Source organism: Archocentrus centrarchus, chromosome 2, assembly GCF_007364275.1.
Source record: "Archocentrus centrarchus isolate MPI-CPG fArcCen1 chromosome 2, fArcCen1, whole genome shotgun sequence".
NCBI classification, from domain to species: Eukaryota; Metazoa; Chordata; class Actinopteri; order Cichliformes; family Cichlidae; genus Archocentrus; species Archocentrus centrarchus.
In genome coordinates this window covers 10,433,833-10,454,775 of record NC_044347.1, presented here as the reverse complement: position 1 = coordinate 10,454,775, position 20,943 = coordinate 10,433,833, and the positions used below count along the sequence as shown (strand labels likewise).

The 20,943-nt window shown below is 40.8% G+C and overlaps 1 protein-coding gene across 1 annotated transcript in view; it reads right to left on the bottom strand.

Moving 5' to 3' along the window:
• The window catches only part of LOC115795138 (collagen alpha-1(XVIII) chain-like), a 54,872-nt gene extending 41,451 nt beyond the window's left edge, over positions 1 to 13,421 (bottom strand). Inside the window, exon 1 of the mRNA XM_030750980.1 lies at positions 13,134 to 13,421. Within this exon, the coding sequence (XP_030606840.1) occupies positions 13,134 to 13,209 (76 nt within the window). The 5' untranslated portion in view covers positions 13,210 to 13,421. The remainder of the gene's footprint in view (positions 1 to 13,133) is intronic.
• Between the last annotated feature and the right edge of the window lie 7,522 nt (positions 13,422 to 20,943).

Genomic DNA, 20,943 nt, shown 5'->3' with positions numbered 1-20,943 from the left:
CGTTGCTGATTTAGAAACAGTAAGTTACAAAGTGCGGAAGCTTCATCTTTCTTTGTTGAGCTTGTGGGCCGTTACTGCGGGCTGGCAGTGGACCACGGGCCACGCTTTGAGAATTCCAGCTGGAAACAGTAATTGAATAAACACTGAAAACGCAAAATTGACAAAAACCTGAATTTTCAGCCACTGTGTCTCTGCAGCTCCATGTGATCAGAAAACTGTATATTTTTTTTGGTTACACTGCATTCATGAACTACTCACAGTGTCTCACAGAAATGTTAGAAAACTACAGGGACTGATGGAGGACAAAAAACAAAACGTGTGATAAGATTATCAGACTTTTAAAAAAAAAGGGTAATCATCACACAACTTGAATCAATTCAATCATATCTGTGGTACACCTGCAACAGCAGCTCCAGTTACTGATTTCACTCACTGCTAATGTGGACGCCGATTACTGAAGGAGGTTGTTGATGCCAAAACAGAAGTGGAGTGCTACCAAGAAAAACTAACGCGCTAAGAAAAATCAACCTGTATACACAGGTGCATCTCAATAACCACATTTCAGCAGCACACCTCACAGGGTTTGTGTGTGTGTGTATATGTGTGTGCGTGTTGTTCTTTCCAGTTATCAAATAACTCAAATTCTCCAAAGTCAAGCAGCAGAATAAAAGAAAGTTCCCTGCAGGGCATCTTTGGCAGAAGCTCAGCAGAAATCAACACCCGTGACGCCCTCCTCCTCCTCCACCACCCCTGTGGCATGTCAAAGTGAGCTATTGGCACGAATGAGAGCAGGGCATTTACAAACAAGAGGGGGTGAGACAGTTGGGAATCACGCAGCAGCACGGGAGCGTGAAGGCAGCACAGGCGACTCCTTGTTTGGACGATCCCCTAACTGAGGTGGTAAAGAGCACGGCGGCTCCTCCTGAATGTGAGAAAGCCAGAATAAATGAGAAGTGACGCCTCTAATGAGCTGACTGACAGCAGAAAATTAAAAGCAATAATTGAGCTTTTTAAGTGATTAAAAGGGGGGAAAAAAAGAAAATGATTTAACAGCCTGGATCCTTGATATTATCTTCACACAAGAATCCTCTCTGTGGTCTCACCTGGCAGAGGTACATTTCTGGAGCAGGAGCTCGAGGGGACGTGAAGTTGAGGTCTCGGTGCTGCAGGTTTAAGTTCCTGGACTTTGGGGTAAATAGGGCTCGTATTTACCGTGACGCTCTCAGTGAGTGATAAAATGACAAAGAGCACAAAACCACAGTGGCTCATGGAGAGAGGGGAACAAAAGAAAGCTTCTCAAAAACATGACGTCAGCCCAGAAACGGCTGATAATAACATCAGCGGTCATCCCACTCCAACAAAAACACTACATTTAGACTTTTCTCTCACTTTCTGTGGGACATGGAACCCAGACAGCCACAAACTAAGGAAGCTGTCCATTCGGTGTCCCTCAGGGGTTCCTGTGTTTGTGTCACTGTCAAGATGATGTCGAGCCAGTTTCACTCAGATCTACTAAGATAATCAGGTGAGATCCCCCTCAGTGTTTCCCCACAAATCAACCGTGTATACTGATGGCCCTGTGTCCATCTGAGATGACAACACAATCAATTACTACTTATTTTGAAAGTTTAACCACTGCTAGTCTTCAGTACTTTCTTCTTATGTTTCCCTACAGACAAGCTGATCAGGTCACTGTTCAACTGCCTCGAGTCCCAGATGCTGGGAAACTCCAACATCATCATCCAGATAAATGCTGTTTTTAAAATGGCGTAACAAATACAAATAAACTTGACCTTGAGTGGGTTATATGTGCCTTTATTTCGTCTTGAACTGACTATTCTGTCTTTCTTTAGGTATCAATCTGTCATTGCTCGGTTCAAAACGCTGTGGGCCTGGCTCTTAACAGGCACACGCAAAACCCAGCGTACGCTTTTCTGATAGTTAGAAAATGTCAGTCAGAACTATGTAATTTGAGCGCTGCCGCCTGACCCCAACACCCGAGACACTATTGCATGGTGTGCAGAGATATGGCCCCCAGTCTGGTGGATCAGTTCAAAGGCCTCGTTGAATTCTCTAAAATAGGCCATTATTGATTCACAGAAAAGACTACTGACGATATTAGACAGGAACAAGCTGTGAGTGCAATGCAGCAGGTGTGGAAAGCAGCCAAAACCACCAGAGATAAATTCAACAAGGAAGTGGAAGCGTTGTTCCAAAAAGCCAAATCATGAATGGAAACTGTACAGAGTAAACCACAGAAAACGATGATTTTATTCAGAAGGTATGTACATTAATCCTACAGGTTCTTGGTGAGTTTTCATCTATGCTGGCCTGTGTATTTGTGCATAATCTGGTGATTGGTGGCACAGCTGCTCAATTTGGTTTAAGAAAACTTGCTGTCAGCTGTCTCAAAAGATGCTAGAAGTCGCTAAAGGACAGAGGTGGGAAGTAACGAAGTACAAATACTTCGTTACTGTACTTAAGTAGATTTTTCAGGTATCTGTACTTTACTTAAGTATTTATTTTTCTGACTACTTTTTACTTTTACTCCCTACATTTTTACGCAAGTATCTGTACTTTCTACTTCTTACATTTTCAAACAGACTCGTTACTTTTTAACGTCAGAGAGAAGTTTGCATTTCCGGTCAGTGCGCCTTCAAACATAAAACGATCTGAGCCTAAACGGAGGAATAATAACATATAAGAGACAATCGTACTGCGTATCCTCCATCACCGGGGCTTAAAGGGTACAAAGGGATTAAATACGCAAACCCATATAAGTAATGTATCATTTATAGCGTTATAATCGGGCCGGACCGAGTCCGTAAGTTGCGCTGCGGCACATAAACAGCTTAGCTAGCGCTACTGAAGAGGAGCGAGCATGAAGGGAGTAACGTGTGGCAGGTAAATGCAATGTTTCTAAATGCTCAACAAATATCAGCAAACACACAAAGTGTGTGCAGTTTGTCACACAGTGTGTCTGCTAGCTAAAAGAAGAGCTGCTGTATTTCAGGGAGAGCAAAGAGAGTGAAGTTCACTCAGAGATGGAGAAAGAGGACAGGAGAGGAAGAAGAGAGGTTAGAATTAAAGGTAAGGACTGGAAAACAAACTGAAGTATGCTGACGTTGTGTTATTCAAAGATTCTATGAAAATGCTGCAGTTTAGTGTTTAATAAATAGGTCAGTTTGTTGTACTGTATTTACAGTAAAGCTCTGTGTTGGACTGGAGCGCAGTGTTTGTGTTCATGGTCAGAGTTACAGGTTACATCAGTGCAGCAGAGATGAGTTTGAATCAAAGCTGCTGATGCTGAGATTCAATCACTGAATCCAACATTTCTACAGCCTGTATGCTGTCAGTGTAGGGGATGGAGATCAGCTCAGATAGCTGTGAAATACAGGGTTACATCTTTGTGAGTTCACTTCATCCACACAGAGCAGTAAACCTCAGAGCAGCAGCAGCAGCAGGTCAGCTGATCACAGCCTGCACACCAACATCATTTACTGCAGCTACAATAGAAAGCTGTGATTCTTCTCCCCATGCAGAGCCACTACAGCTGATCTTAGGGTTCCTCCACCTTCTGAATCCCACTGTAACCCCTGAGTATCCTCATGTTGGTGTTTAGGTGGAGGCACAGTCACCCTCTACTATGGAGGACACAGAGAACAGAGCTGTGTTTAAATTCCCTTTCACAGATTGTGTCCTACATAACAGATTCAAGCTGAGTGCATTCATTAGAATTAAAATTTAGATTGGAATAACATTTGTATTCTCATGTACTATTTTATATTATTACAATAATATATAATGAGGTTCGATTTGTTTTACACAAAAATAGCAGGTAGAAACATCCTCCAAAGAACTACTTTTACTTTCTTACTTTGAGTACATTTCAGAGCCTGCACTTTTTTACTTTTACTTAAGTAGAGAAGTTGAACCAGTACTTCGACTTTTACTAAAGTATTTTTTAACATAAGTACTTGTACTTCTACTTAAGTACAGAATGTCAGTACTTTTGCCACCTCTGCTAAAGGACGAACCAAGGTTGGGGGGGGATTCCCCTTTTTTTTTAATGTTTTATCTTTGCTTATATCAGTAAATAGAGTGTAGTGCACAGGATTTATGAAGTGCTTATATATAAAATGAAGAAATGACTTGTTTTGCAAATATATTTATGACTCTGCATTATTGTATCTACATTATAATCAATCCAGGCCTTTTTTGGCTACTCTTTATAGAACTTTATTGTTATATTTGTTGCAATTTCTGCAGCCCTCTTGGCAGATCTCTCGGGAAAAATTCATTTTTAATGCCAATGACAGTTTTTACCCTCATTAATAAACAATATATGAAAGTCACTTTGCCAAGAAGTGATTGCAGCTTCTACCCTGTGACAGGAATGTCCTTTATGACTCTAAATGATATCATTCATGAGAGATAATGCTTGAGATATGCTTGAAAGATTATAGCTTGAGTCATTTACAACAATATAAATACCAGCGATAATTTGGATGGATTTTTATTAGTGCAACAACACAATGTTTTCATAGATAGGAAAGAGTTTATTTGATACCAAGATTTCCAGAATTTTTCAACACCAGGATGTGTTTTTAATACTTCCTATTACATTAAAATACCAAAGAACCAGGAGAAATGAAATGTCATGAAAAAATCTCATTTTCTTTGTGGGGGGAGGGGTGTCTGAAAAAGAGTACTCTTTGTACACTTTGGAAAATGTTGATAATTGTGAATGACCCCTAAATAGAGGTTACAAGTTCAATTTTACCTGCTCTTAAAGAAAAACAAAAAACAAAACAAATCTGAGGATGAGCCCAAACATCATTTCTATGCTGGTTAAAGGAGGTGAATTTAATGATTTGCAGGCTTCGTTCTGACAGCCCCTCTGACTGATTCAAGCACAGTAAAAAGTAATTTCCTGATTATGACACTTTCAAGACTGACTGTAATTCACTAAAAGCAAATGATGGCCATGAGAGTCCCCTCTCAAAAACCCAGTGAGGTTTCCCTGGAAAGCTTCTTCACAGCCAATAAACCCCTTGTAAATGAGCGAGGCAGCAAAACGAAGCTATGATTGATGCCTCCTCAGCTGTGAGCAAGCAGCTTCTCTGTGATCGGCAGCATGACCTGCAATTGTGCACTGAAGAAATGACCTTCAGGCAGAGCTCCTCGAGTTGCAAAACCTGTGATGTTGTAACACAAAGCACCTGGAAACACAGGAAACTGACACACTTTTTTTTTTTTTTTGACCACCGAAGTTCAAAGAACGACTTTGCTGTACATGAAAATGAAATAACACGAAGCTGAACTGAAATGAGTTTTTCAGTAGACAGAAATCTAAAAGAAGCGACCACAGGAATCTGAAGAGCACAGACATGTGATGATGTTTCACACATTAAAGCAAACCTGCTCATTTACCAGCTCCATATTGTTATCATTGGATTCCAATAGAGTCGGACTGCATGATTCAGAGTTTAAAATAATCATTTTCAGACTGTGTCAGAGAATAAAGGTGGTCACACCAAATATTCATTGTCAAGCTTCTTTATTCTTTATTTTCATGCATGTTTCCACATATGTGCATAAATCGATGCATCTACTGATGTTTCTCACTTTCTGAGCAAAAGATAAATAAATCAGAAGTCGAGACTTTTGCACAGTTTTGTGCATCGGGGGATTTTAATGCCAGAATGTGATTGGTTGATTTAATTCCATTATTTGGGGGTTCATAAAACAATGTGTCCAACCTGAGTAAGAATACAAAGTACCAAAAAACAAGAAAAAAAAAGTTCTTTCTGCAAGCGTAAGTGCTCCAAAATATTTCTAGATTAAAAAAACAAACAAACTATTCTTTACTCATCATCATAATGAAAGCACAGATGAGGATGCAGTTTATTCTCCTAATTCACGTGATTCACACGAGCCTCTTTGTCCTCCTGGATGTGTTTTAATCTGCCAACTTCAAGGTTGAGAGGAACTGTTCCTGTTCACAGCTGTGCAACTAAAGACCTTGGACTTCTTGATAAACAGGAGGATATAGGAAGCAAACATCAGCATTCATGCAGGAATGTGGACCTGAAAGGAGCAGTTCTGCACATAAATTCATTTTTTATTTAATCTTTACTGGAGCAAATATTAGTCAGACTTTGGGTTTCAAATCATGGCACTCAGGGTGCATTTTTGGATGTGTTCAGGAGCCAGAAAGATTGGGAACCAGTGATTTAACTTCATGATATAATGTAGGCTGTGAAAAGCTCCGCCCTCCACTGACCCTAGCTTGGATCATATGTTGGATGATATATTTTTGTAACAAAACTAAACCTATTAAATAAATACAGCTTGATAAAAGATGCATCAGTTATACTTTGGTGTTTTATTGGCCTGAATTTGATCGTCCCCAGCAGAGAATAAGGTGGTGTATCTGCAGGCTGAATAAACTGCAGCAGCTCAGCTTCTAAAAACACACTGCTGACACTCCTTGTTCTCCGCACAGCCTCTGGGACATTTCTCCACCCACTTTTATCTATGATTACAACTTTTACCCTTTTGTGTGTCTCAGTTTCAGCTCTGCTACATTAGACCTGCAGACTGTAACGACTGAAACTTCAAATTTCTCTGTAAACGGCACTAATGGGTGTTTTCTGCCTGCTGTCAGCTCTGTAGATGTCACCGTCATAAAGTGGAGGTGTGATATCACGCTGAGGGACGGGAGGATGTTTTGCTTTCCCATCCTCCATCTTTCCGTGAAGCCTATCAGACGTGCCATCTGAACTGGCCGGTCGGAGGCGCTCTGTGTTGCTGGGAAATGCTTTGTTTTCCCAGCTGCGGCGCTGGTGGCTTTGAGGTGGTGATGATGGTGGCCGTGGCTTGGCGTTCCCACCTGCTCTGCTCTTTAAGATCTAATCGGCAGGCATCCACAAATAGCATGTGAAGGTTAGGGCAGCTTTGATTCATGCCGTTCAGCTGCACCACCTGCTGTGTGCTCACGAACCAAAGCCAAAACTTTCATCACCACCAAACTTATAAGCTACAAACGTGAAATTAGATATTTAGATCTGCAACTGTTTTCTTAAAAGTATCTTTCAACCCTGCCTTCTGTGCCATAGATAAGGCAGTACTGTGCAAAAGTCTTGAGCCAGCCCTCATTTCTTTATATTTTGCTACAAAAAATGAGAAACAGGAGCAGAAACTTATTCAAATATGTGGAAACATTCATTGAAATACATTATGTAAGGCAAAAACAGTTTCTAAGGAGCTTGAAAGTGAATATTTGGTGTGACCACCTTTATTCTTCAGCACAGTCTGAACTCTCTGAGGCAGCTTTCTTCTCATGTCTTTAAGTAGTCTTCAGGAATAGTTCTCCAGGCTTCTTGAAGGACATTCAAAGCTCTTCTTTGGATGTTTCTGCCTTTTGTTCTTTTCTCTGTCGGGATGATCCCACACTGCTTCAATAATGTTGAGGTTCAAGCTCTGGGGAGGCTGATCCATGACTGAGAGCGTTCCACTGTGTGTTTTTCTATCCAGGTATGATTTTACTGCACTGGCAGTGTGTTTGGGATCATTGTAATGCCGAAAAATGAAAGTGTTGCCAATAGGATGCTTTCCAGATTGTATTTCATGGAGGATCAAAATCATCTGATGGTACTTTTCTATGTTAATAATTCCATCAATTTTGATAAGATCTCCAACACCATTAACTGAAATGCAGCTCCAAACCATCACAGAGCCTCCACCATGTTTTACAGATGGCTGCAGACACTGATCCAAAAGCAGCTAGACTGGACTGAAAATTTTTTGCTATTTAATTTTTGTGTAATGTGGCATACTTCAGCCTTTTCTCCCTGTTTCCCTTCCTTAAGAACGGCTTCTTGACAGCCACACTTCCACTGAGACGTTTCTGATGAGGCTTCAGTGAACAGTTGATGGATCAGCTGAAGCTCCAGATGGAGCTCTCAGGTCATGTTTCAGGTCTTTGCTGGATTTTTTTCCTGTTTCTTAAAGACGTGATTTTCAGATAGTGTTCATCTGCTGTAGATAGTTTTTTTTTTTTTTTAGGCCTGACGCTTCTTCTTTTGTCCTCCACTGGTCCAGTTTCCTCAGATATTTTAATGACACACTGCACATCATGCTGAGATACATAAAGTTTTCTGCTAACAGCTTTTTGGGAATCACCTTATTGGGGAAAAAATACTATTTTCTGCTGAGCAACATCAGCCAAGATCATGGACTGAATAAAAAAGATGGATGTAACATCAACAATTACACAATGTTTGCAATTTGGCTAAGATAAGCAATGAGTCAAGATAATAAAATAGAGGCTAGGATGAGATATGTCAAGACATGTGAATCTGAGATGTTAATGACACCCAAGACATGCAGCTTATAGATAAGAAGGATTGAATGATTGATATGAATGTCATTAGATCATATCTGAGTCAGATGTGTTTTCCAGCCAAACAGTCTTAACTGCAGTATTCACTCTGTCATTAGTGGTGAGCTGTGTTTTCATAAATTACATTCAGAGACACCTCACTGACTTAAAGTAACCACAACTGTTGTTTTCACGTAAACAAATGTCTGCACTGAGTCTTTCTAAATCTGACTGATAATAATCAGTCATTTAACCTGATTTATATCATGTTTTTGTAGTGCAGGAAAAAAAATCTGTCATTAATTATTTTCAATATCAGATAATCTGTGAACACAATTCAGTGCCAGAAAACGATGAAAAATGTCTTTTTAATGAGTGTTTTCTTACATTTGAGTTGCCTGTTAATATTACAGCAGCATCTTCAGTCCGGCCTGCAGCTGTAATACTTATTAAATATGAAGCATTTCCACAGATAACGATGTTCAACGTGCGCTTGCATTTCACAGGCTTGAGGCATCAACACTTGACTATACAAACCAAAAAAAAAAATTTCCCTATAAAGTGCAACACAGGGATTTTTAATGGTAGAAATGGTGCTCGTGTTCAGACAGGCTGCTCCAGAGAAAACAGAAACAAACCAGTCTAATTAGCCCATAATCTCCTCTGCATGAGAGTCACACAGTTTTATTTAGAGCCATTCATTCTGTGCAACACGGTGTGTGGGTGTTGTTATGCCCCTTTTCTTGTCTGCTTTCATAAAATATAGGATCATATATAACGGAGTAGACACCGTTTGGCCACCCAGGTTATACGCTTATATGCTCCATAAACACAGCCACAGTAAATTTAAGAGGCGCTAAATTCAGAGAAAGAAAACAGAGAAGATGTAAATTTTGCCTTCATATTCAGACAGACGGTGAAGTATAAATCTATGATGCTCATTCTTTGAGTTCCCTTTTTTGGTAGACTCACTTTCCCAGAAATCCTCTCAAACCTGCTGCATTTTTATCACATTACCTTTGAAGCCGCTTTTTAACATTATTATGCAAAAAATACCAATTATAGGATGCAAATGATGCTGAAGCCTTTCTTGAAGTTTCTGAGCTGCTTGTGTAATCTTTCCTGAAGTTCTCTGGTAAAGTTGGCCTTCCTATTGGTAATTTAGCATCTCCTACAAAATAAAAGACTATTATTTAAGTAGGTTGTTTTTGGAAGTTTTGTTTTGGAAAAAAAAAAAAACAGATTTCCTGCTAAGTCGATCACACTCCATTTGCAAATGGAATTTAAAGACATCAACGACAACTGTGATGTCATCACGCTCAGTCTATAAATAGGCCCATTTTATTTGCTCAGTGTGCAAAATTCAAGAAAACTCTTCACACTTTTCATGGTTAATAACTGTGAGACCAGAACATCATATTCATCATGTCTTTCCAATCAAAACATGAAGAGAGACAAACTACGAGCTCATTTTCATTAAAATGGGTCGTCCTTGACCTGAGTTAATGCTGATCTCTGTGTGTATCTGAGTGTACTGTGAATTGAATTGTACTCACACCTTACTCAGTGCCATCATTTTTCCCCCTTCAATGGCCCTAATATGCTATTGTGCTGAAAACCACGGAGGGGAAAACATCAGTACCAAAGAAAGCAACTGAGGGCAGAAAGGCTAACAACATATCGCCTGTGTAGTTTATAGTATCAACGCCCCACATCTAAGCACAGGTTTGCTTAAAACTTTGCTTTTTTAGGTTGAACACCTTTTAAACCTGAGTTCTGGGCTCTTTACCTGTTATAATAGATCCCACCACAAGCTTTGAGTCATTTATCACTTTTATGCCAACAGATAGAAATAATATAGAAGCACGTTCAAGTAATAAAAAGTCACTGAAGAGCCACAAACTGCTTCCCCTCTGGTGTACACTCTGTCTTCATTTTCAGTATTTTCAGTCAAACTGCTCAAACTTGCTCTCAAACTACAAAAAAACAACAACAACAAAAACCTCACCAATATTAAAAACATTAGGACAAAATTGTGAATGGAAAGAAGAAATTCTGGAAACCTCTCATTTGTTTTAATGAATTTAATGTTTTTTCTTTCAGTAACTTCTCTTAAATTTGACTCAAAGCAGTTTTAAAATGTCATTTGTGTAGCTGAAGATGACAGAGGCAGCTGAGGGATGTCTAATCAGCATGATGATGATCAAATGCAGAAAAAATTTCTTCTTTATGGAAAAAAAAAACAAACTCAGAAAATAGGGATGCACCCCTGAACCCTGCGCTCAGGATAAGGCCTGAATTCTTGTATAAAGGCAGCCCAAGCATTTCTGCATACACAGCGCTTTGTCTCTACATGAATGTGTGGGCATGCCTGAATGTCAGCATACTATGTGTGTGTTTTGTGTGGAGAACGTGTGTTTGTGTGTGTGTGTTTGTGTGTGTGTGTAGCCTGCAGAGGAGGGAAACCACAGCCAGGTAAAATTAGACGAGGTGAAGTGTGTTTGTCTGGGAGGGACTGATGAGCCCTGAAGAGGGGAAAATCTGAACAAACTGCATCAGCAGCTTTAACACGCACACACACACACACACACACACACACACACACACACACACACACACACACACACACACCTGCATGGACCTACTTTTAATCTCTCCTCAAATATTAGTCTTAGAGAGGAGCTTAGCTGTGAAGTGTAATGTTTGCATAAAACACCAGCACACACATGTACACGGCCATGGATATACTGTAGGCGAGTCCAAGCATCAAACTGAAGACACCTTTAATGTGTCTTTTTATAGAGAGTCAAAAAAACTGCCACAAAGAGACTTAAAACGGCTACAAAGAGATGCAAATTAAAGCGAATGCAAAACAAGCACGAAGAGAAGAAAAGATGATGAAGAGATCCAACATGAAGCTGTGGAGGTGAGAGGTAACCAGGGTTATGTGACTGGCTCTTGGATCAGCTCGGGGGACGCTCTGCTGCGACTGGTTATTATTATTACATTTGCCACTTTTCATCAGAAAAAAAACAAGCGTTTAGGAGTTTGTTGGAAAAATCATTCCAGCGCACCCATTAAACTCATTTCCAGGTCAATATTTTATTACAACAGCTCAAAATAATCTTTATTCACCTTTTATTGGGCTTTGGTGCAACGCCTCAGATGACAGGTGACAGGTCGCCCACTTGTTTGTGGAATCCCGCTGTGAAGCCAAACTGAAGGAAGGGGTGGGAAACCAAAGGACTTGTCATTCCTGAAGTATTCCCTGATTTTTAACCTATTTTTAACTCTAAATGGGTCCATAATTCATTTAATTAACAACATGTATTAAATAAGACTTGAAACTAGAGACTGAGGCCAGAAACTCATCAGTAAAGTGATGGCTGAAGTCTTAATTAAGTGAGCAGAAGGGCCATTTGTCCCACACAGATTTCTGTACAATTAGTCGTCTTTTTGAAACCAGAGGTGTCGCCCCCTGCTGGCCATTAGAGATAATGCAGGTTTAAGGCACTTCTGTACTGGTTTCACTTTTCAGATCCAGAAGCTTCTTCTTTTTTTTTTTTTTCTATGAACTAAAACAAGACGTTTTAGCTCCTCTTCCTTCAATTCAGTGAGTCTTAAAGTGGGTGGCACCTTGGCGGACCATGACAGGTGGGGCGCAAGCGACCTGAGAGAAAAGTCATGTGGAACAAATGTTTAACATTGGAATAATTTTCACGATGGAGCAAATAAATTCACCTCAGTTACGTTAGTACAGTGACTAGCATCACCATGTTCTGTGTACGCAGAGCTCTGGACCACGTCACAAAGGGTGGGCGGGGTTTGTGTGCTTCAGATGAACATATCAGGGTTGTCAGTAAGAGCCAAAACTTGTAAAAGCTTTTGAAAAATGAGCTTTTAGAGCGGTTTGAAGAACAGGCATTTACGTACTTGACTATCTGAAGCTTTGGTCATGCTTGGGGTATCACCACTGCTGCAGCATATGACAGAAAATAATAGGACCCCTTTCATAATGAGTCAGTGCTGACCTTTATCGCCCCACAGTATTTAAGTTATGACTGTCCGAAGTCTGCCGTCACAGAAGACCAGAGCCCAGAAGTCCATAACTGACCCCTTTAACTTCAGGGCGACCTTTCTGAATGCCCAACAATGGCACAGACCAACCACAGCAGAATAAAGCGCCCCTTATCTCAGAGTTGTGAGGGGCCTTTTATGTGTCTGTGCCCCGGGGCCCAAGTGTCTCATATCCGCCCATGTGCAAAACGATGCCAAAAGCAGCCAATATAATAAATGCAAAGTCCTCGAATAAAGAAAAGCACATGATATCCTTATTTGGGAGCAGGTCAATGCATGATTTGAAGAAATCACATCCTTCTGTATTAGGTGCACTCTTACAGACAGTACACAGTAGTGCATGCCTCTGACAGCGGAGGAGATGATGAGTTATTCATTATTCCCAATAAACAAGCCCAGACATTCACATCCATCACAACCTCATTCCAGCCTGAAAAACCCTTTCAGGTCATGTGTCTGAACTCATAGCTCAGATTTGTTGATGAAGTAAGAATTCACATTTCAAATGACAAAACTGGAAGTTTAAGGTTAATAATAATAATAATAAGAAACTCCTGGTTCTTTGCACAATTTTCACATTTTTACAGCTTTTTTCTTATTTGCGCCACTTCTGAATATTTGTGCTTGGCTGGGAAAGTATAAGAGTTACAAAATAAAGTCATCCGGTTACCTGTTCGCTGAGATTGCGTCTGCGCGGTCACCAGCAGCACGAGGATGCAGGTCCACCATCTGTTGCGTCCGTGCATCCTTGCCGTGATTAATTCTTTCCGAGTCTGACAGAGAAAGCAAATAAAATCCCTTCAGACGCTCTGAGGAGGTCGCTGAGTTGCTCTCATCTCCAGCAGCTGGTGGAGAAAAATAAACACCGCCGTGGGGGGAAGTTTCACCCACCGCCCGGATACCTGCGGAGAGCGAGCGCACCTTTACGCACAGAACTGCGCAAAAAAAAAAAGCAGGAGGGGATCACCGCACAGCTTCCAGCGTGGGCTTTTCAAAGTAAAAGCCCGAATGAAGCCCATTTCCGCCAGCTAAAAAAAGTCAAGAAAGAAAAAAAAAAAAAAAAAAACAAGACACCAAATATGTTAAGATTTTTATTTATTTATTTATTTTAAAATCTCTGGAGGTTTTTGCCTCCAGAGGCGAGGCCAAGCTGCCTGGGTTCTATACTGTCACACAGTCATGGTAAAAATCCCTCTTTCACTTCTAAGGTTTTATGTATCAGGACATAAGAAAAGTCATCAGGTCCTTACCAGATCTTAAAATGATTTAAATGCCACCTGAGACAAACAGCAACATATAACATATTACACCCCATCATTCAGTAGCTTTAGCAGCAATAACCTGAAGTGATCGTTTTATGTGACCTTCAGTCTCTCACATCATTGTAGAGGAGTTTTGACTCTTCTTAAAAAATGGTGCATCAGTTCATTCAATTTGGGTCACTGCAGCACTTTGATTCTTTTCTTTTTCAGTCATTCTGATGTAGACTTGCTGCTGCTGCGTTTGGATCACTGTCCTGCTGCAGGACCCTGTTTGGGCCAAGCTTTAGCTGTCAGACAGATGGCCTCATATTTGACTCTACAACACGTTGGGTTTACAGAGGAGTGTGATCATAATGTGATAAACTTTAACATTGAACATGCTGTCTGAGGTCTCCAGAGTCTGAGATGAAGCTCTTTGGTTTTTGTAGTTTTCCTGAACGAGCCTCACACTCATTTGGCTCAGGGCTAGGACAGAGTCAGGTTAGCATCCAACCATCTTCATGAAGTTTTTCCATTTGGCATCCAAAAACTCACAACAGGGCGGTGCAAACAGAGGTGAATTTGAGTTAAAGTCGAACGTTTTGTGCTGCATGCCAAAGAGTTATTTGATAAGAACACTTCCTCTCTGATGCTGACTTCAGTCAGTTTGCAGCCTTGAAGCCCAAGGAGCACATTTTCAAATGATTTTATGAGGTTTATGAGGTCTGAACTCTCACAGATATCCCCTCAGGGTCCAAAAAAAGGCTGTGAAACCAACTGTTTCCAATCTTTTGGTAGATTTTAAAGAGCAGGAAACTCTTCAAACGCAGACAGAGGTGCTGAACTTTTACAAAGTATCCTTTTCACAATGTAATATTTGTGTAGAGATTTTTGATGATGGTGAAATTAAAAGACAAATGCAGATTAATGCAGTGCTCTCCACGTGTTTGACTGAGGCTCTGTTGGGACACGTTTGCCTGCAGTTTGGCACCTGTCTGTGCCAAAATGTGCATTCCATGATTAGAGTAAAGCTTTGCATGATGACAGACGCTCCTTAACTACGCCCACAATCTACCTGCGAGGGGGCGGGAAGCCTTCGCAGAGCCTTTACTTAAATATGACTGCAGATAAAACTGGAACAAAACGCTGCATTATGAGAAAAAGTTCTGAAAGGTTCTCACTGATGTGTACTAACTTGACACTTTCCACTTTGATTGTGAGGATTAGGGCAAACAAGGAGCCTTGTAAAAGAGCATGCATCAGGATTAAAAGCATGACTAAAAAAGTCGATTTTTGCACACTTTTCAAACCACTTTGCTAACTGCAGAAACATCTCCATCTGAGCGTATACTGAGGGGTTCATCTGAGCAGGCCAGTTTGTTTGATTGTGTGAAAAGCCTAAAATAAACACATTAGAAATGTACATCACAGTGTATTTATAGTGTTTCCCTGCTTGTGGATACAAATTTTCTTCCTCTAAAAGTCACTGGTGATGCTATGGAGGCACCTTGGAGGGCACTTTCCAAACATCTTAATTATTAAAAAATATATAAATTCTAAGATCCATCATACTCATAACTCAACACTCAAGCAGCTCAGATTTGCACCAGGCAGAAGGAAAGTGAGTGTCAGCGTAATGCAGTTTGTCAGCACATGCCCTCAAACTCCCTCCCCGTTTGGTCCCCCCGCTCCTCATTTCTCTGTCAGTCCTGTCTGCACATGTAAAGCGGAGTCCACTTTTCACTGTCGTTCCTTCACCGCCGGCTCTGCGATGAAGGTGTTGTTTGGCGAGACCTCCCACTCTTCACCTTCACGCTTCAGCTTTAAATTCCATCCATCTTCTCTCCTGCTCTCGGCTGTCAGAGCTCAGGAAGGCTTGCGTCAAAGGTGGCACTTATGTAAACGTGTGTGTCCTCCCACCGACCTCCAAAGGAGAACAATAATGAGCTCTGTGTTGCTTTTTAAAATCTGAAGACAGAGGAGATGATGTCTGTGTCAAAGCCAGGGCCCAGTGCTTCTTCCTCTGCAACCCAGTGGGCAGGCTGGTCATTAGCATCCCTCAGCTGATCAATCCTGACCTTTCTAATCATATATTGTTGCACTCACTCATTGTGTTTTTATGGTAACACAATTATATTATACATTTGAAAATTTGAATGACTAGCCAAGGAAGAGAGAGTAAATACTAATCATGTGTTCTCTTTATGTATCCTTAGTTAAGTTCCCAGCTTTAGAGTTTAGTTCTCCCTGTGTTTTTTCCTGGGTGTTCCTCCCTATTGTGTGGAGTCTATTGTGTCTCCCTGTGTGGTGTCAAGTTTGTGTTTCTGTTTCCCCATCTTCTCACTTCCTGTTTCATTTTGCCAGTCTTGTGTTCTGCGTGCTTTGTCTCCTTTGTGTTATTCTGTTCACCTGCTCTCACAGCTGTCTCCATTTCCCTAATTATCCCTCTGTCTGTATTGTCTCACTCTCCCCTTGTCCTGGTGGATCATCTGCTCCCCACCCCCCTCCTAGAGTTTTGTTTTGCAGTCCTTGGGTCTGCCTTCAAATAAACTCGTTAAGCTCGTTTTCTGTTTAAACTCCATTTGCTTCCACTCGTCCTGCATTCGGGTCCTTACAACCTCCACGCTCAGCTTCCATTGTTTGTGACACTCACCGTCAGATTCACGGAGGGAAATAAACAGTCCTTTTTTTGGGGACTGGTTTTGTGTGTTTCACATCTGCTCCATCTCCAGTGGCTGTGACTGGTTTAGGTTGATTGAAGGCAGGTGTGTATGACTGCACTCATACTGCAGTCTAACTTTTACTCCACTCTGCTGTTATAGTTTCTGTCTCTCTGTGCAGGTATGTTATATGACCCAGAGTTCAGATGGTTTAGATTAAAAATGTTTAGAGTGGAGAGTTTGCTGCTGTTCTGTGAATTGTGTAATTAAGATGCAGTTGAATATCTGGTTCTATTTTCTTTTTCCTGCTGCAGACCAGGAGCTACCACATGCTGCAGCCTAAAGGCACAGTTGGTTTGGGGTGATTGGCAGCTGACTTCATACATCCAGGTGGGTGTGGGAGGATGACTGCTGCTCCCTGTTGAAGTAGTCACTGTGTGTAGTGTAGCTGAGTGTGGCACTGTTGGCCCTGACCTTTGTGTTTTATTCCTTTTACAAGTTGGGACACTGGACTATTTTATTCCTAAACTTTTATGTGATGAATATTGTAGAGGGGATTGTTTCCCACTGATCTGTGACCTGACTAATAAATAAAATTAAAAATTTTTACTGGTTGTCATTGTTTGCCCACAGCTGAGGTTGTTGAACCAAGAATCTGTGTGTTACCCATCAACATTACCCTGTAAAACCAAGTGTGTCATAGCTTTTGAGACCTCTGGAGCCTCCGAGACAAGGCAAAAAGCTTCTTGAGGAAATGAGGATAGATTGAAAATATATATTTAAAAAAGTTAAACAGCAACACATGTCTGGTAAAAGCACATGACTGCTGCCCCCTGGTGGTTTAAATTCTGCAGAGGGTAATTACAAAAGGGGCCTTTAAAGCACAACATAGTCTGCAGAACAATTTTCTAACATGTTTCTGTGGCAATGGGAATGTCCATAGAAACACACACATGCACAACAAATCACTTCAGACTGAATGAGACACAGATTCACTCGTTTACTTTGACTTGACTTTGAATTATTTTGGAAATTTTTTTTGATCAATTCAAATGAAAAATCCAGAAGAAAAATCCAGTTGTTCCAAACAATCCCTGCAGCCAAAACAGAAAAATGATTAACACCAGTTTGTCCGTTTGCACTAAACCTGTTCCCATATTCTGGACTTTAACCAGCAAACATTCAGTGCATTTCACATGACCTGAATGGCGAGAAAAGCCTGATATATGATAGTTCCTGAATAATGCTCTCACAATAGCATCTGAACTATATGGCACTTAAGGCATGGTGGTGATATCATAGGCAACTCACAGTGCTCCTTCAGTGCAGTAAAGTTTGTTCTACATTCAAGCAAACTGGAAGCACTTAGAGTGGACCTGTGAGCTGATGTTTGGGGGTTAAAATAGTTCAAATTAAAAGGAAGCCTAACCCTTTAACTGAAGCTATTTTTTAATTTGAGCCGCACATCAGCTAAAATAATAAAGACAAACAAACAAAGGCAGTTTAGTGTCCAGAGGTTTGTGTGTTTACAGTAATAAATGCAACACAGTCAGTTATGACTATCACATTAATAGAGCAGTACTGAACATCTAAAGTGAAAACAATGCATAACATAACAAAACATAATAAACATATAAAGATAAATACATTAAAAACATGGACATAAAGGTGGAGCCACAAATGTCTTAATAAACATTTCAAAAGTTTTACAACCCTCCCAAACATTAAAATATTCATACAAACGTGCTGGATTTAATAAATATTTTCACCCCTGGAGATTTTTTGTTCACTTACAGACGGCCCACAAGTAACTGAGCCATCAGTTTGGCGCCCTCTTGTGGACAGACAGTGAATTCATACTGCGTCCAGCAGCAGCATGAAAATTTCCAGCATAGAGAAAATATCTGTACAAGAGCTCTAAATCCCTTAATGCCAAGTGTAGAATATTTCATACATGGGCTTATGTTAGTTTCTGAGACCTCTACAGCCTAAAAAAACTCACATGTGTAAAATAATTATCTTTTGGCAATTATTTCATGGTTCAGGAATGTAAGAATGCAGAGGGGGAATTTACCACTCTTTTCTTGTGAAGTAGTCTTTGATTCACTGTAAACAAACTAATGTATTGACGATCTTGTGCCAAAGCTTTAGAAGAGGTGATTGGGATGGTTTTTTTGCTCGTAGGTAGAGAAATGACTAATTGAAAGAGTTAATTGGTGAATTCTCATGTGGTTTATTCTGGGGGAGGGGCTTAGGTTTTATAGGCCCGGGTCAATGCTCCTGACAGTGAGAGAGGGTGGCATAACAGGCCTAGTGTGTTGGTGAGGGCCCAATATGGGCCTAGCCTTTGGGTTTCTTTGGTTTAGTTAATTTTTGAGTTCTTCTGAACAGTTTTAAGTTTGTTTTTGTTTGGTCATATCACCAGCCTGACCTGCCTTGTAAACAGCACTTGTAAATAAATTGCACATCGGATGAAGAGAATTCAGGCCTCCAAGCAGGGGCGGGGTGGCCATCGGGAGGTTCGGGAGGTTTCCCGAACGGCCGGTCGTTTCCAGGCCGAACTGGCCGGTGATCAGAATTATTTATTTATTTATTTTTAACCCAGTTAAGCTCAGCAGTGCTCGCGCGGCCGCAAGTGCAGACAGTGATGGTCGGCTCTAAGAGCTGGCTCTTTTTTCATCAGGAGGGGCTACTATATTTTCGTCATAGTTTTCGTTAACGGCCCTTTTTTTCATGACGAAAAGGAGACGATAACTAAATAAAAACTACCCAAAACGATATAACCGATGACGAAATCAATTGACACTTTTGTCAACGAATGAAAACGAGACGAAAATGCTTGATGTGTAAACTATGTAGGGCGACTATCTCGGGTAAAAACACGACAAATCTTAAGTGACTTCCGCGAACCAGTCACCCAGATCTCCATGCAAAGGTCAGCATTTTAATGTCATGCAGGGTAAAGTGTTTTTCCCAGTTTAGCGTTTGTGTTTAGAGAAAATCTCCACACCGCGGTGGATTAGCCTTTCCTAATCTTAGTCCTGAACACTGCCCTGTACCTTTCAGAGCGTCCTGCTGTAAAACGCTCGTATTATCTCAGTAAGGTGGTGTTAATGATCAGGTGTGTGGGAAGCAGGTGAAACGCTAATGTTAACATTATTAATAATATTGCATAACTTTTAATAAATGTTTAATTTAATGTAAGTGTGTATAATGACTAATTCAAGGGAACTGAAGAAAAAGCATTTAAATTTTACACCCTTTATATTTTAGTCGACTAAATCGACTGTAGATTTAGTCGACTATATTCTTACGATATTTCGTCGACTAAAACTAAAACTATTCACATGACTAAGTTATGACTAAAACAAAATTACATTTTTGTCAAAAGACAAAAATGTAAACTAAATCAAAATTTGCTGTCAAAATTAACACTGCAGCCCAGCCAGCACATTATTAGGAGAGGTGAAGAGTGAGACAGCAGCTAAGGGGAGGGGGGTTTAACTTTTTCCCCCTTTTGCTGCTCCGTTGTACGATTGGATAAAAGGCCTTTCCAAACCAAGCTCCCGGGCTGAATTTAAACCTTAGCCCGCCCCTGCCTCCAAGTGTGTTTCCTCACAGCTGTGGCATTACTACAGTAACCAAACACATTTAACCAAAAACATGAGGTCCTTTATTAAACTGGAGAAGAGGAGAGTAAAAAAAGCTGTGAAGAGGATGAGAACAAGAAGGGATGTATACAAGAAGGTTGGAGCTTCCCTCATGGCCTCTGTAGATTGAGGCCAGAGCTGGTTCAGGCCTTCACCCAGCTGCCTACTGGTCCCCCACTTCTGTAGGAGAGGAGACGAAGAAGTAGTCAAGACGGCGTGGCCGAGGGTCTGGGGCATCTGAAAGCGCTCACAGGGGCTGAGCTGTGGAATCTGGTCTGCCAGGATGCTGCTGAAACCTAGAACGTCTCTGACAGCCTGGGGTGAGGACATGGCTTTTGTTGGTTCTCACCATGTTTGTTATGTGATAGAGGGTCGATATAAGGACAACCCCTTCCTTTGCCCCTTTTTTTTTTTTTTTTTTTTTTTGTGGAACAGCTCTGGTCCAAACCACCTGGTGGAGCTCTGCGGCCTCCAGAAACTCTCCTTGCTCAGAGAGTTCTGTTTAAAGACTGGCGTACAGGTAACAGACACCCCAAATATGCATTTAGTATTAAATTGGCCTGTTTAAATGAGTCCGTCCAAGTGTAAGACATATTATGTAGTTTAAGTTGCAGAATTAGCTCTTGAAAAAGCACTTTTTAAATCCTGTGTCCACACTAGTTGAGACTGAGAGACTATTACTTTGACAACCAAAGCAAAGTTCCTGTTGATCCAGATGACATCCTCAACATTCTCCCTGTTAAGCATGTTCACATGCCAACTGTGAATGCCTCAAAAGCATATCACGCTGCACAGACCTCTATTGAGAAGGGTAGGTCACCAGACTGCTAGTGATTTTTAGCAGTGTGAATTGATTTGAAAAATAAACATTTAATTTGTGTGATTCTGATTGCAGGTCTGCTGGATCAGGCCCATGAGCAGCTAAAAGA